At 41.8% G+C, this 16,389-nt stretch overlaps 1 protein-coding gene across 2 annotated transcripts in view; it reads left to right on the top strand.

Annotated features, from left to right (window-relative positions):
• Positions 1–16,389, top strand: part of LOC109874184 (volume-regulated anion channel subunit LRRC8A-like) — a 54,364-nt gene that overhangs the window by 26,078 nt on the left and 11,897 nt on the right. The window contains exon 3 of one of the 2 annotated variants that reach the window (XM_020465993.2): positions 7,562–9,178. The exons of the other annotated variant lie outside the window; for it this stretch is intronic. Coding sequence (XP_020321582.1) covers positions 7,562–7,837 — 276 coding nt within the window. The 3' untranslated portion in view covers positions 7,838–9,178. Of the gene's footprint in view, positions 1–7,561; positions 9,179–16,389 lie in introns of those variants that run through there. 2 annotated transcript variants of the gene reach the window in all.

Genomic DNA, 16,389 nt, shown 5'->3' with positions numbered 1-16,389 from the left:
GGCCAAACCCGGACAACGCTGGGCCAATTGTGCACCTCCCTATCACGGCCAGATATGATACAACCTGGATTTGAACCAGGGACTGTAGTGATGCCTCTTGCACTGAGATGCAGTGCTTTAGACCGCTGTGCCACTCGGGAGCGTGGAGGAACAGTGGGAAAGTAATTCTGCATTTAAAGTTGATAAACTTATAACCCCACTTTTCAGAGTGTAACAAACTAGGTTCCATGTTGACTGGCTAACATTAGGCTATAACTAAAATGGCCCTTGAATGTTTTGGTACCTACTGGAGAGCTCATCTTTGTCTACACCCATTCAGCATCGTTCACACCCTCTTAAGTCACGAAAATCAGAAAAGCAATCAAAAAAATCGTTTACCTTTGATCTTCGGATGTTTTCACTCAAGAGACTCCCAGTTACACAACAAATGTTCCTTTTGTTCCATAAAGATTATTTTTATACCCAAAATACAGCCGTTTGTTTGTCGCGTTATGTTCAGAAATCCACAGGAAAGAGCAGTCACGACAACACAGACGTATATTCCAAATAATATCCATAATGTCCACAGAAACATGTCAAACGTTTTTTATAATCAATCCTCATGTTGTTTTTAAAATATATATTCGATAATATATCAACCGAGTGTGTAAGTTTTTCAACAACAGCGGGAGGAACAATGGCCGCTTTACTCAGTTGTGCAAAACTCACTCTGAGATCCCCCACCTATCCACTTACGCAATGTGATCCTTCATGCTCATTTTTCAAAATAAAAGCTCACTCTGAGATCCTATGTCTAGACTTTAGACTATGTCTAAAGACTGTTGACACCTTAGGGAAGCCATAGAAAAAGGAATCTGGTTGATATCCCTTTAAATGGAGGATAGGCATGCATAGGAACACAGAGGTTTCAAAATATGATTGGATTTTCCTCAGGCTTTCGCCTGCAATATCAGTTCTGTTATACTCACAGACAATATTTTTACAGTTTTGGAAACTTTAGAGTGTTTTCTATCCTAATCTGACAATTATATGCATATTCTAGTTTCTGGGGCTGAGAAATAGGCCGTTTCAAATGGGTACGTTTTTTTTGCCAAAAACGAAAATACTGCCCCCTACACGCAAAAGGTTAAGGGTTCACATGTGAGTCCATGTGGTAAACCCACACCAAATCAAATAGAATCTAAGTTTATTTGTCACATGTACAGGATACAGAAGGTGTAAACGGTACAGGGATAATACTTGCATAGGAGCAATATCAAAAACAAAGTGTCCAGATTAAAAATATTTGATAAACATTTTATCGTTATTAGATGACGCTTACCCGACACACTTGTCTAAATTGATGGGTCATGTGAAGGAAATACTCTAACCACCCCTCACCCACATCTAGCTAAGTGGATGGGTCACTATTGTCTAGACGTACACATGTTCACAAAATACATTTGATGGCCGTAATCACTCCCAGACACACCTACTAATTTGATGGGTCATGTAATAATCGGGCCAAAGTGGAGTCTTCTTTTTGTTTAGACATGTAACTAGCTAGCTAAACAATGAACCGGCATAACCCCAACTTATACTACTACCAATACAAACTCTCTTAGCAAGAGTATGAATATGTAGGTAGCTAAAGCTAATGAACTAGGTTCAATGTTAACTAGCTAACATTATCCTATAATTAGCAATGCAAATGGATTTCTGATTTTAATAATATTACTACACAGATCATACAGGTAACATTAGCTAGCAAGCTAACAGTATGCATTAACTTGCAATAAAAATGACTTTCTGACAAAATTAGAAACTTATCTGGGAAATGTAGCTAGACTCTTATCTGTATACGTGGATGAACGCTTCACGGCAGACTTGAACCATTTAACTTTGTTTTGTTTGTAGCTTCATCTTGTTTGGCCAGCTTTGTGTCAAGTCACTCCGTCAAGTCACACATCACTTTGTATACTGATCTGTCGGTAGCACCTACTAAATTCAGGACAACGTTGAGAAAAGTAGCAAAACTTTTGTAGTTCTCGGTGGTTAACGTTATGTCTTTCAAAAACGGCGCCGTAGAAAGGACTGTCATCACATACTGAACCGCTCACTTTATAGACAGAAGCGGGCTACATGGCAGACCAATCCAAACTCAACTCCCGGCATGTCCAGCCCATACATTCTCAGCTAATCATGGCTAGTGGGAAGGTTCCTCACTTTTTCCATGGCTAAACCAACTAAGCTCGTCATTTTTAACAATTGTATTAATATTTATGGAAGGAATACAACTTTTTTTTAAGGCACATGAACGTTCACATGTTCCAAAAGGCATTTCTGCCAAAAAACGCATTTTGATAAAAAATGTTTCTTCAAATGCTGCTCCTGTGAAGTAGTGACATGTGACATACGCCTAGTTTCCTGAAACGAGACATGAATATCTATATACAGTGGGGAGAACAAGTATTTAACACACTGCCGATTTGGCAGGTTTTCCTATTTACAAAGCATGTAGAGGTCTGTAATTTTTTTTATCATAGGTACACTTCAACTGTGAGAGACGGAATCTAAAACAAAATCCAGAAAATCACATTGTTTGATTTTTAAGTAATTGATTTGCATTTTATTGCATGACATAAGTATTTGATATATCAGAAAAGCAGAACTTAATATTTGGTACAGAAACCTTTGTTTGCAATTACAGAGATCATACGTTTCCTGTAGTTCTTGACCAGGTTTGCACACACTGCAGCAGGGATTTTGGCTCACTCCTCCATACAGTCCTTCTCCAGATCCTTGAGGTTTCGGGGCTGTCGCTGGGCAATACGGACTTTCAGCTCCTTCCAAAGATTTTCTATTGGGTTCAGGTCTGGAGACTGGCTAGGCCACTCCAGGACCTTGAGATGCTTCTTACGGAGCCACTCCTTAGTTGCCTTGGCTGTGTGTTTCAGGTCGTTGTCATGCTGGAAGACCCAGCCACGACCCATCTTCAATGCTCTTCGTGAGGGAAGGAGGTTGTTGGCCAAGATCTCGCGATACATGGCCCCATCCATCCTCCCCTCTGCGGTGCAGTCGTCCTGTCCTCTTTGCAGAAAAGCATCCCCAAAGAATGATGTTTCCACCTCCATGCTTCATGGTTGGGATGGTGTTCTTGGGGTTGTACTCATCCTTCTTCTTCCTCCAAACGCGGCGAGTAGAGTTTAGACCAAAACGCTCTATATTTTGTCTCATCAGACCACATGACCTTCTCCCATTCCTCCTCTGGATCATCCAGATGGCCATTGGCAAACTTCAGACGGGCCTGGACATGTGCTGGTTTGAGCAGGGGGACCTTGCGTGCGCTGCCTATTGTCCTGTAGCCCATCCCAGCCTTGTGCAGGTCTACAATTTAACCCTGATGTCCTTACATAGCTCTCTGGTCTTGGCCATTGTGGAGAGGTTGGAGTCTGTTTGATTGAGTGTGTGGACAGGTGTCTTTTATAGAGGTAACAAGTTCAAACAGGTGCAGTTAATACAGGTAATGAGTGGAGAACAGGAGGGCTTCTTAAAGAAAAACTAACAGGTCTGTGAGAGCCGGAATTCTTACTGGTAGGTAGGTGATCAAATACTTATGTCATGCAATAAAATGCAAATTAATTACTTAAAAATCATGATTTGTGATTTTCTGGATTTTTGTTTTAGATTCCGCCTCTCACAGTTGAAGTGTACCTATGATAAAAATTACAGACCTCTACATGCTTTGTAGGTAGGAAAACCTGCAGAATCGGCAGTGTATCAAATATTTGTTCTCCCCACTGTGTGTATATATATATATATGTATATACATCTCGAAGGAATGAGCGTTACACCGAGGCCTGTACTCTGGAGTGGGATCGAGTTGGAGGTGGAGGGACCGTCATGGTCTGGGGCGGTGTCCCACCATCATCGGACTGAGCTTATTGTCATTGCAGGCCATCTCAACGCTGTGCATTACAGGGAAGACATCCTCCTCCCTCATGTGGTACACTTCCTGCAGGCTCATCCTGACATGACCCTCCAGCATGACAATGCCACCAGCCATACTGCTCGTTCTGTGCGTGATTTCCTGCAAGACAGGAATGTCAGTGTTTTGCCATGGCCAGAGAAGAGCCCGAATCTCAATCTCATTGAGCACGTCTGGTACCTATTTGGATCGGACGTTGAGGGCTAGGACCATTCCCCCCAGACATTTCTGGGAATTTGCAGGTGCCTTGGGGGAAGAACTGGCAAATCTGGTGCAGTCCAAGAGGAGGAGATGCACTACAGTATTTAATGCAGCTGGTGGCCACACTAGATACTGACTGTTACTTTTGATTTTGACCCCTTCCCTCCCCCCTTTGTTCAGGGACATTATTCCATTTCTGTTAGTCACATGTCTGTGGAACTTGTTCAGGTTATGTCTCAGTTGTAGAATCTTATGTTCATTCAAATATTTACACATGTTAAGTTTGCTGAAAATGAACAGTTTACAGTGAGAGGACGTTTCTTTTTTTGCTGGGGGACCTTCAGACAAGTCTTGTGAGGTCTTATGTGGGTATCCTAGAATTAGGACCTTCAGACAAGTCTTGTGAGGTCTTATGTGGGTATCCTAGAATTAGGACGCATCCAATGCAACAACAAAAAACATCTCTAGCTAAAACTGTCTGATTTGTATGGGATGTTTTTTATTTTGCTAATTTGATTTCTGTGGGGGTGCAGACATCGACCTTGGGAGGTTAACCAATCACAGACCACATTTTGGATTGCACATTCAGCAAGTCAACAGCAGAGGGAGTTCCCTTTGAATCCATTTTTCCATTCACTGTGGTGGTGGTGCGCATATAATTTGACATACCTTCAGAATTAGCAGAGAGCCCACTCTGGAAATGTGATGTACTTGTGGAGTATATTGCTCCAAACAAAGGGTAGTTTAATTAATGAATGTGGAAATTATATTTTAGATTCAAGACATACTTCATATTTTAAAGCACAGTATAAGTAGTATAATGGCACCAATATGTTGTCTTTATCACGTTCACAGGTCATATGGTTTTACAGAAGGCATAGGTCCAAAAAATGACATTTTCATCATGATTTTAAAAAACGTGATAAAAATGTCAAAAGAATTTCAAACATCATTCCTCCCAATGAAGTTGGAAAACTATTAAACACCCTTTGCTGCACTCCTTTGTCCACACTGAAAATAGTCCTGGAACAGAGTGTTATGCATCCCAAATTAGCCTCGTTTACAAGGAACCCCTCTGATGTGTTCCGTTTTTACAATCCTCTCCGGAGTCTTCTCTTTGCAATTTGCACATTATTGACTTAAATGAGTTGTGTAATTTGCAAAATGTCGTTCCCAGGTGGGCCCTAACGAGGATCCAATGCTTGCAGCTGGACACCAATGTGCTACATTTTAGTTTTTTGCTCGAAGAACAATGCCAAAGTAGCCCCAGCCATCTCACATATTCAGCGCATGAAGCTAAGAAAAGCATTTGTAATTTGTTAAGGCTATTTTTAGGCTCGTAAATTGGCTTACTCTGATCGTAATTGTCTTACATTAACATAATCTATATAGGATGCACTCATTGTGCTGTTGTCCCAACAGATGGCAGCCAATAATAACAGGTGTCAGTGTGGGCATGATGCATAAGTTATTATAGAATATGTACGTGTACAGTGCATTCGGAAAGTATTCAGACCCCTTGACTTTTTCCACATTTTATGTTAGTCTTCATCTAAAAGTAATTAAAGTAATTTTTCCTCATCAATCTACACACTATCCCATAATGACAAAGCAAAAACAGAGCTTATTTACAGAACTACTCAGACCCTTTGCTATGAGACTTGAAATGTAGCTCAGGTGCATCCTGTTTCCATTTATCATCTTTGAAATGTTTCTCCAACTTGATTGGAGTCCACCTGTGGTAAATTCAATTGATTGGACATGATTTGGAAAGGCACACACCTCTCTATATCAGTTGACACAGTTGACAGTGCATATCAGAGCGAAAACCAAGCCATGAGGTCAACGGAATTATCCGTAGAGCTCCGAGACAGGATTGTGTTGAGGCGCAGATCTGGGGAAGGGTACTAAGAAATGTCGCATTGAAGGTCCCCAAGAACAGGGTGGCCTCCATCATTCTGAAATGGAAGAACTTTGGAACCACCAAGAATCTTCCTAGAGCTGGCCGCCCAGCGGTCAGGGAGGTGAGCAAGAACCTGATGGTCACTCTGACAGAGCTCCAGAGTTCCTCTGTGGATATGGGAGAACCTTCCAGAAGGACAACCATCTCTGTAGCACTCCACCAATCAGGCCTTTATGGTAGAGTGGCCAGATGGAGGCCACTCCTCAGTAAAAGGTACATGACAGCCCGCTTGGAGTTTGCAAAAATTCACCTAAAGGACATGAGAAACAAGATTCTCTGGTCTGATGAAACCAAGATTGGCCTGAATGCCAAACGTCACGTCTGGAGGAAACCTGGCATCATCTCTATGGTGAAGCATGGGGGTGGCAGCATCATGCTGTGGGGATGTTTTTCAGCGGCAGGGACCGAGGATAGAGGGAAAGATTAACAGAGCAAAGTACAGAGAGATCCTTGATGAAATCCTGCTCCAGAGTGCTCAGGACCTAAGACTGGGGTGAAGGTTCACCTTCCAACAGGACAGCGACCCTAAGCACACAGCCAAGACAACGCAGGAGTGGCTTTGGGACAAGTCTCTGAATGTCCTTGATCTCTTTAGAGACCTGAAAATAGCTGTGCAGCGATGCTCCCCATCCAACCTGACAGATTGAGAGGATCTGCAGAGAAGAATGGGAGTAACTCCCCAAATATATGTGCCAATCTTGTAGCGTCATACACAAGAAAACTCAAGGCTGTAATCGATGCCAAAGGTGCTTCAACAAAGTACTGATTAAAGGGTCTGAATACTTATGTACATGTGATTTCAGTTAACTTTCTTACAAATTTGCAAAGAATGTTTCAAAAAAATTATATTGATGTGTCATTATGGGGTGTTGTGTGTAGATTGATAAGGGGGGAAAACAATTGAATCCATTTTAGAATAAGGCTGTAATGTTACAAAATGTGGATAAAGTCAAGGGGTCTGAATACTTTCCGAATGCACGGTATGTCTGTACCTCTACCTAAATCATTTACTCTAGATTCTTGGCTAGGGTATCATCCCAGTCTTTGCTTTAGGGCAGATTGTTTTGATTTGTTTCTGATTGGTTTAAAGTTCTATGGGCTGGTGTGTGACTGGTTTTTGATTGGGTAACTACGGCGGGAACAGTGCACGGATTTCTCGGCTAGGGTATCATCCCAGTCTTTGCTTTAGGGCAGATTGTTTTGATTTGTTTCTGATTGGTTTAAAGTTCTATGGGCTGGTGTGTGACTGGTTTTTGATTGGGTAACTACGGCGGGAACAGTGCACGGATTTCTCTCGCCTCTTTTTCCAAGTCTGCTATTACAAATATAGCTGTTAACTATGCACTGGGGAGAAGTTAACAAATACAAGAACCTTTCTCCTATTTTTCAACATTCATCCTCTCTCTGTTCTCCCTCCTTGTCCCTGTCAGATCGAGTCCCTCCCGCCGGATCTGTTCCAGTGCAAGAAGCTGCGCACCCTTAACCTGGGCAACAACTGCCTGCAGACTCTGCCCTCGCGCTTTGGCGAGCTGACTGGCCTGACCCAGCTGGAGCTGCGGGGGAACCGTCTGGAGTGTCTGCCCGTGGAGCTGGGAGAGTGCAGGCTGCTGAAGAGGTGTGGTCTAGTGGTGGAGGAGGACCTCTTTAACACCCTGCCCCCCGAGGTCAAAGAGCAGCTGTGGAGGGCCGACAAAGAGCCGGTCTGAGGAGAGACTCCAGAGAGCCTAAGGAGAGGAGGAAAGCGGGAGAGAGAAGGGGTATTTGGCAGTGGAAGATGATGTCATTTTAAATCAGCAGCCATCCTCCAATTTCTCCCTCCACCAGCCTCCACTGGTATCGGGAAGGAGAAAGGGGTGAGAGGTGTCAATATTTCTGGACGTACGTTTAGAGAAGGATGGTTGGTTGGTGTCTTGGCTTTACTGGTTGAATTAGTTTGTTTAGGTTCACAAGATGCTCTTTAACAGACTAACCAGACAGAAACCTCTCTGAGATCGAGGCCCTTTTTTAGTACTGATTCGTCTCCGTATAGACAGAGACCACAAAGGGACAAGGGGTTACAAAGCTAAGCAGTACCCCCACGGTTCCCCCATGTGGTAAAAATAAAAAAACACACGCACTCCTAGAACTCAGAAATATAGTATTTTCTGCCTAACTGATCCACTGCTAGAAAGCCAGTGGTCAACATGGAAAAGACGCTGTATGGGAGTGGAAGGCTCATGCAGCCTACCAAGCAATGTGTGTGTGCTCTGTTTTCCATCATTATCACTTTAAAGTATACAGTCCACCAATACCAGCAGTATGTGTTTATCCAAACGGCAGTGAGAGGACACAGGATCCGACTGGCTTAAGGGAACACATCTCAATGGCAATACATCCAAAGCAGGGCCCTGTTCATTAGCCACCAAATGGAAGAAAATGGTCTGAAACAGAGGGACTATCAATAAGAAACACATATTTTTGTTTCCTGTTGCTAAATGTTTTGAAACGTTTGATACTGTGCCCTAATGAAAATGATCCAGATGTTTGCACTCCAAAACAGTGTCCATGGATACGGCATTGGCTCATACAGTACATGTTAGTGCAATATATTCTGCCGGGATATCGAAGAAGAGACACTTTTATCGATTGGACTTGGAGTAAAAATTTGGAGGGCAATTGCCACCTCAGCTGATTCCTTCAAGACCAGCCAGGCAACTCTTGTTACTAATATGGCCTTACCTTTTGGGTGCTGTGCTGTACGTCCCACATTGTCTGTGATTAAAACCATAATGTTCATGATTTTGCTAAATATGCAGACAAATGTATAGCTGTTGTAAAATTGTTTTGAGCATAGGCATTGATGGTTTTATTTTTCTCACCAACTGTCCCAAGTTATATTAGGAGATGAAAGCCTAACTTTGGAGGAAAGGGAGATTAATTCATCTTTGTTCACACAATTATTTTCATTTTATGTATAAACTACATATGTCATTTCCCTTTTCTTGCAATGTTACTTACCGAATAAAACTTTCCAGCTAGGTGTTTTGAATCTAGCTCTGTTCTGAAAAGTTAGCGGTTTTGGATTTGTTAGTAAAGGCTAGGGCCCAGATTTAAATGAATGGAGCAATGCTCACAGAGTAGGAGTGCATCAGAAAGGAACAAGCGATCCCAGAGCAAAGGCTCGCTGGTCGAGACCAATGATGTATATAAACCCTGGATTGCTGATGCTAAAAATGCACCAAAAAATATGTTTTTGTATGTTTAGCCCAAGTAATATAATTTAAAAGTATGCAATAAGGTGTACCAAGATGGAGGCGTGGTGGTTTCAACACAGCATCCCCAATTAGTAATCAAGTGTGTATATAAATCATGGGTTGAGACCAATGATATATATAAACCCTCGATTGCTGATGCTATGTATTGGCCATTGAGAGGCCACCGAACGGTCATATTGGCACTCCCCAGTAGGAGCAGTCCTCTATAGGAATGCATGGAATTCTATAGTAAACTCAGCAAAAAAAAGAAACTCACTCACTCAACTGTGTTTATTTTCAGCAAACTAACATGTGTAAATATTTGTATGAACATAAGATTCAACAACTGAGACATAAACTGAACAAGTTCCACAGACATGTGACTAACAGAAATTGAATAATGTGTCCCTGAACAAAGGGGGGGGGTTAAAATCAAAATGAACAGTCAGTATCTGGTGTGGCCACAAGTACTGCAGTGCATCTCCTCCTCATGGACTGCACCAGATTTGCCAGTTCTTGCTGTGAGATGTTACCCCACTCTTCCATCAAGGCACCTGCAAGTTCCCGGACATTTCTGGGGGAAATGGCCCTAGCCCTCACCCTCCGATCCAACAGGTCCCAGACGTGCTCAATGGGATTGAGATCTGAGCTCTTCTCTGGCCATGGCATAACACTGACATTCCTGTCTTGCAGGAAATCAGGCACAGAACGAGCAGTATGGCTGGTGGCATTGTCATGCTTGAGGGTCATGTCAGGATGAGCCTGCAGGAAGGGTACCACATGAGGCAGGAGGATGTCTTCCCTGTAACGCACAGCATTGAGATTGCCTGCAATGACAACAAGCTCAGTCTGATGATGCTGTGACTAGAGGTCAACCGATTAATCGGAATGGACGATTTAATTGGGGCCAATTTCAAGTTTTCATAACAGTCGGAAATCGGTATTTTTGTGCGCCGATTTTGCCGATGTTTTTAATTAGATTTTTTTTACACCTTTATTTAATCTTTATTTAACTAGGCATGTCAGTTAAGAACACATTCTTATTTTCAATGACGGCCTAGGAACGAGGCAGAACGACACATTTGTACCTTGTCAACTCGGAGGATTCAATCTTGCAACCTTACAGTTAACTAGTCCAACGCTCTAATCACCTGCCTCATGAGGAGGCTGCCTGTTATGCGAAAGCAGTAAGCCAAGGTAAGTTGCTAGCTAGCATTAAACTTATCTTATAAAAAACAATCAATCAACGACTGTCGTTGCTCCAATGTGTACTTAACCATAAACATCAATGCCTTTCTTAAAATCAATACACAAGTATATATTTTTAAACCTGCATATTTATCTAAAATAAAACCAGGTTAGCAGGCAATATTAACCAGGTGAAATTGTGTCACTTCTCTTGCGTTCATTGCACACAGAGTCAGTGTATATGCAACAGTTTGGGCCGCCTGGCTCTTTGCGAACTAATTTGCCAGAATTTTACATAATTATGACATAACATTGAAGGTTGTGCAATGTAACAGGAATAGTTAGACTCATGGATGCCACCCTTTAGATAAAATACGGAACGGAATAAACGTTTTGTTTTCTAGGTGATCGTTTCCGGATTTGACCTAAGGCTCGTATTTGATATTTGATAGAGCAGTCTGACTGAGTGATGGTAGGCAGCAGCAGGCTCGTAATAGTCAAAGGTATATGGTTTAGAGAGAAATAGTCGACGCGTTATAATTCCTGTAATAACTTGCGGCTGAACTTGAAAGAGGTTCCTTCGTTATTTTACCGTTCATGTCTTCCATAGAGAATGTCTTGATCTAATTCAAATAAGGTCTGTGTTTCATGCAGGTTAGGGTGCAGGTTTAAACCGCCTCGGCGTTTTGATTACCCGTGTAAATCTCACTAGGATAAGGTAACGTTTGTCAAAATATTTTCATAAATCCACTCTACAATTTTTTTTATCTTTGCTTATATTTAGCCAATATTGATCAGAGTTACCTTGTCCTATGGATATCTACACAGTTATAAAATTGGCAAGGTGGTGTAAGCCTACACAAAACACAGACCTTATTTTAAGTGAATGTAAAAAATATCCTATGGAATAAATGAATGAAGGAACCGCTTTTCAGATTTGTCTAGAAGGTGTCATGGGAATTATGACTCGCACTTTGGTAGTCAATTCTTACCATGTCCATTATTAAAATAGGATTTCCTGCATATAGAAATTACAGTTTTTGTTTTCAACATTCATCACAGGTAACTTAAACTCTATTTTTATTCAAACAGTTGAGAGTATTTGTCTCCTAAGCAGACTCTTCAGTATCGTTGTCACTTCAGAGCTGTGTGTGTGTTTTACAGATGGCAGAGAAAAGCAGAGCACCAGTGTGGGACTATTACATGGAATTGGCACCAGGGAAAGCAAGGTGTCTTATTTGGGATAAAGATGTAAGCATGGGGTCAGCAAAGGCTAAATCAAAAAATACCACCAACCTGTGGAATCACCTTAAGAACACTCATCCAAAAGCCCATATGTATTATATTAAGTTAAAATAAAAGTGTTAATTCAGTATTGTTGCAATTGTCATTATTACAAAAATGTGTATATATCACAAAAGTGAGTACACCCCTCACATTTTTGTCAATATTTGAGTATATCTTTTCATGTGACAACACTGAAGAAATGACACTTTGCTACAATATAAAGTAGTGAGTGTACAGCTTGTTTAACAGTGTAAATTGGCTGTCCCCTCAAAATAACTCAACACACAGCCATTAATGTCTAAACCACTGGCCACAAAAGTGAGTACACCCCTAAGTGAAAATGTCCAAATTGGGCCCAATTAGCCATTTTCCCTCCCCGGTGTCATGTGACTCGTTAGTGTTACAAGGTCTCAGGTGTGAATGGGGAGCAAGTGTGTTAAATTTGGTGTCATCGCTCTCACACTCCCTCATTCTGACTGGTCACTGGAAGTTCAACATGGCACCTCATGGCAAAGAACTCTCTGAGGATCTGAAAAAAAGAATTGTTGCTCTACATAAAGATGGCCTGGGCTATAAGAAGATTGCCAAGACCCTGAAACTGAGCTGCAGCACGGTGGCCAAGACCATACAGTGGTTTAACTGGACAGGTTCCACTCAGAACAGGCCTAGCCATGGTCGACCAAAGAAGTTTAGTGCACGTGCTCAGCGTCATATCCAGAAGTTGTCTTTGGGAAATAGACGTATGAGTGCTGCCAGCATTGCTGCAGAGGTTGAAGGGGTGGGGGGTCAGCCTGTCAGTGCTCAGACCATACGCCGTACACTGCATCAAATTGGTCTGCATGGCTGTCGTCCCAGAAGGAAGCCTCTTCTAAAGATGATGCACAAGAAAGCCCGTAAATAGTTTGCTGAAGACAAGCAGACTAAGGACATGGATTACTGGAACCATGTCCTGTGGTCTGATGAGACCAAGCTAAACTTATTTGGTTCAGATGGTGTCAAGCGTGTGTGGCGGCAACCAGGTGAGGAGTACAAAGACAAGTGTGTCTTGCCTACAGTCAAGCATGGTGGTCATTTCTTCAGTGTTGTACCATTAAAAGATATACTCAAATATTTACAAAAATGTGAGGGGTGTACTCACTTTTGTGATAAACTGTATATACATTTTTTAAAAATCGTCCGACTAATCGGTATCAGCCTTTTTTTGCCCTCCAATAATCGGTATCGGTGTCGGCGTTGAGAAATCATAATCGGTAGACCTCTAGCTGTGACACACCGCCCCAGACCATGACAGACCCTCCACCTCCAAATCGATCCCGCTCCAGAGTACAGGCCTCTGTGTAATGCTCATTCCTTCGAAGATAAACGCGAATCCGACCATCACCCCTGGTGAGACAATACCGCGACTTGTCAGTGAAGAGCACTTTTTGCCGGTCCTGTCTGGTCCAGCTACGGTGTGTTTGTGCACATAGGCTATGTTGTTGCCGGTGTTGTCTGGTGAGGACCTGCCTTACAACAGGCCTACAAGCCCTCAGTTCAGCCTCTTTCAGCCTATTGCAGACAGTCTGAGCACTGATGGAGGGATTGTGCGTTCCTGGTGTAACTCGGGCAGTTGTTGTTGCCATCCTGTACCTGTCCCGCAAGTGTGATGTTCGGATGTACCGATCCTGTGCAGGTGTTGTTACATGTGGTCTGACACTGCGAGGACGATCAGCTGTCCGTCCTGTCTCCCTGTAGCGCTAACTTCGGCGTCTCACAGTACGGATATTGCAATTTATTGCCCTGGCCACATCTGCAGTCCTCAAGCCTCCTTGCAGCATGCCTAAGGCACGTTCACACAGATGAGCAGGGACCTTGGGCATCTTTCTTTTGGTGTTTTTCAGAGTCAGTAGAAAGGCCTCTTTAGTGTCCTAAGTTTTCCTAACTGACCTTTAAAGCCTTTACAATGAAGATCTGTGAAGTTATTTGGATTTTTACGAATTATATTTGAAAGAAAGGTTCCTAATAAAGGGATGTTTATTTTTTTGCTGATTTTATTTCAATTAAATGTTTCAACTACAAAATTGCATGTATTTAAGATTTGTTTTGTTTGTAGTAGCATTAATCCCCCCCAAAAAGTGTACTTTAATATTATTAATCTCCCAAAATTATGCTTTAATTAAGGAAAATGTTTATATTTTTTTCATTTTCTATTTTTATGTTTAACTCACATACGTATGCATTAAGGTGTCTGTAATTATAATACATGTGGCAAAAACAAATGTAGACATTTAATAAATGCATTTTTATAGCTTCTAAAATATATTTTTTAACGGTGGGGGAGTACCAAGATGGAGATACGGTGGCTTCAACATAGCGCCCCCTAACAGTCATCTAGTGAGTATATATAAATCGTTGTTTGACTACAGACATACTATAATGTCCAAGTATTCCTCTCTGATCAACTGCAAACAGGTACAGCTCTCAAACGGACTCCTGGTCATTCCTTGACAGGGCTGTTATGATTGATGACCAAAACTGATCTGAGTGCCATAGGATTTAATCTCAGGGCTTCACTGGAGAGCTCATTGATTCACAGCTTTAGTGTGGCGCGGGCTTGAAAGGGTGAATATGATAACAGTTAGCGCTGACTGACTCAGAGTAGGAAATAGAGATTCTGCAAATAAAACTGGATAATATATTTGAGTATATTTCTCTTCTTTGCTGTGGCCATATAATTAAAGTAATACTTTAACAGCCTTATAGCGTCACAAAAAAAAACCCTTCTTTGTGTAGGCCTCTATGTTCAGCTGAGGTGATGGTTACATGCTATTGTTTTGAATCACATCTAACTCTGCTTATGTACTGTTTTTACACTGTTAAAACATAATTTTTTATGAGCTATTTGTATCTAACTAATCTCTAGCTTTTTATGTCCTTTCCATGCCCCTCCCCCAACAAGCAAAAATGTATATCTGTTTTGTACTTGGCCTGACGGCACAGTGGCAACACTTTCACCTTTGAGTCACAAGACTGTAGACTTTCCCCCCTAAATGCACATTGAACATCTATCCCCACTCCACTCCAGCATGTCACCATAGAGGGAACAGGCGAGTTAAAGGACCGATGGTGAGGTCAGCCAAGTGTTTACAGAGCAGTGGTGTGTGTGTGTGTTGTGTGTGACCTGCAGAAAATATCTGATTACATGATGACTTAGGCCCCTGTAGGAACGATATCTGGCTCTACATGTTGCCCTTAACGACAGATCTAGGGTCAGATTGCAATACCCTCAATTATGAGTTTAGTCATTGGGGAGATTAAATGGCATGTGATCTTGTATCAGTCTTTGGGGAAGACCTGTGCACCTACCCCCACTGTGCCGTCACTTTAGGTAGGTCGCTATGCTATGGTCCCAACAGTTTATGCTGTTACCCTGTAACTTCTTTTGTTACCTCCCATCAGCAATGTGCCGGTTTTTGCATATTTTACATACAATACCAGTCAAACATTTGGACACCTACTCATTCAAGGGGTTTTCTACATTGTAGAATAATAGTGAAGACAAACTATGAAATATCACATATGGAATCATATAGTCACCAATAAAGTGTTAAAAAATTAATATTTTATATGAGATTCGTTAAAGTAGCCACCCTTTATCTTGATGACAGCTTTGCACACTCTTGGCATTCTCTCAACCAGCTTCACCTGGAATGCTTTTCCAACAGTCTTGAAGGAGTTCCCACATATGCTGAGCACTTGTTGGCTGCTTTTCCTTCACTCTGCAGTCCAACTCATCCCAAAACATCTCTATTGGGTATATTGTGAATTGTTTAACACTTGTTTTGCTTACTACATGATTCCATATGTGTTATATCATAGTTTTGTCTTCTATTATTCTACAATGAAGAAAATAGTAAAAATAAAGAAACTCTTGCATGAGTAGGTGTCCAAACATTTGACTGTACATGTATATGTCCCCAAATTCCTATATGTTTCTGCAGAATGACTGACAGCTTGCTTTCACAAGCAAAATTGTAATTCTCACAGAAATGGTCTTCAGTGCTCCATTCCTTGCTTCGACAATCCTTTTGTAAATTCAGTGTGGGTGGAGCGCCCCCGTGTGAGCACTGAGTAGGCCTTAATTTTGTCATGTAAGAAAAAGGTTCTATGGTTGTGTATTACCATAAAAATATCATAAATGTCTGGCCATGAAGATTAGAGAAATTAACGAGATTCTCAATCCATAATTTGGGTTGCATACCGACTTGTGGTCTTTTACATAGTCTAAGCAGCATTGATGCTCCTCATGAGTATGTATTTTACATGTTTAGGAGTATAGTTTCTCAATTAGCAACGCATTGTTGAAATCCTAACAATGAGCATATTCATAAACAGGCACTACCTCAGTGTTTCCTAAACTCGGTTCTGGGAACCAAAAGGGGTGCACATTTAGCTTTTTTCCCTAGCACTACACAGCTGATTCAAATCATCAATCAGTGGTGGGCAAAAACTAAAACGTGCACCCCTAGGAGTCCTCAGGACCGAGTTTGGGAAACACTGCACTACCTGCT

The sequence above is a fragment of the Oncorhynchus kisutch genome, linkage group LG29 (genome assembly GCF_002021735.2).
Source record: "Oncorhynchus kisutch isolate 150728-3 linkage group LG29, Okis_V2, whole genome shotgun sequence".
Taxonomy (NCBI): domain Eukaryota; kingdom Metazoa; phylum Chordata; class Actinopteri; order Salmoniformes; family Salmonidae; genus Oncorhynchus; species Oncorhynchus kisutch.
Note: the sequence above shows the minus strand (reverse complement) of the source record. Positions and strands in the feature narration are given on the sequence as shown.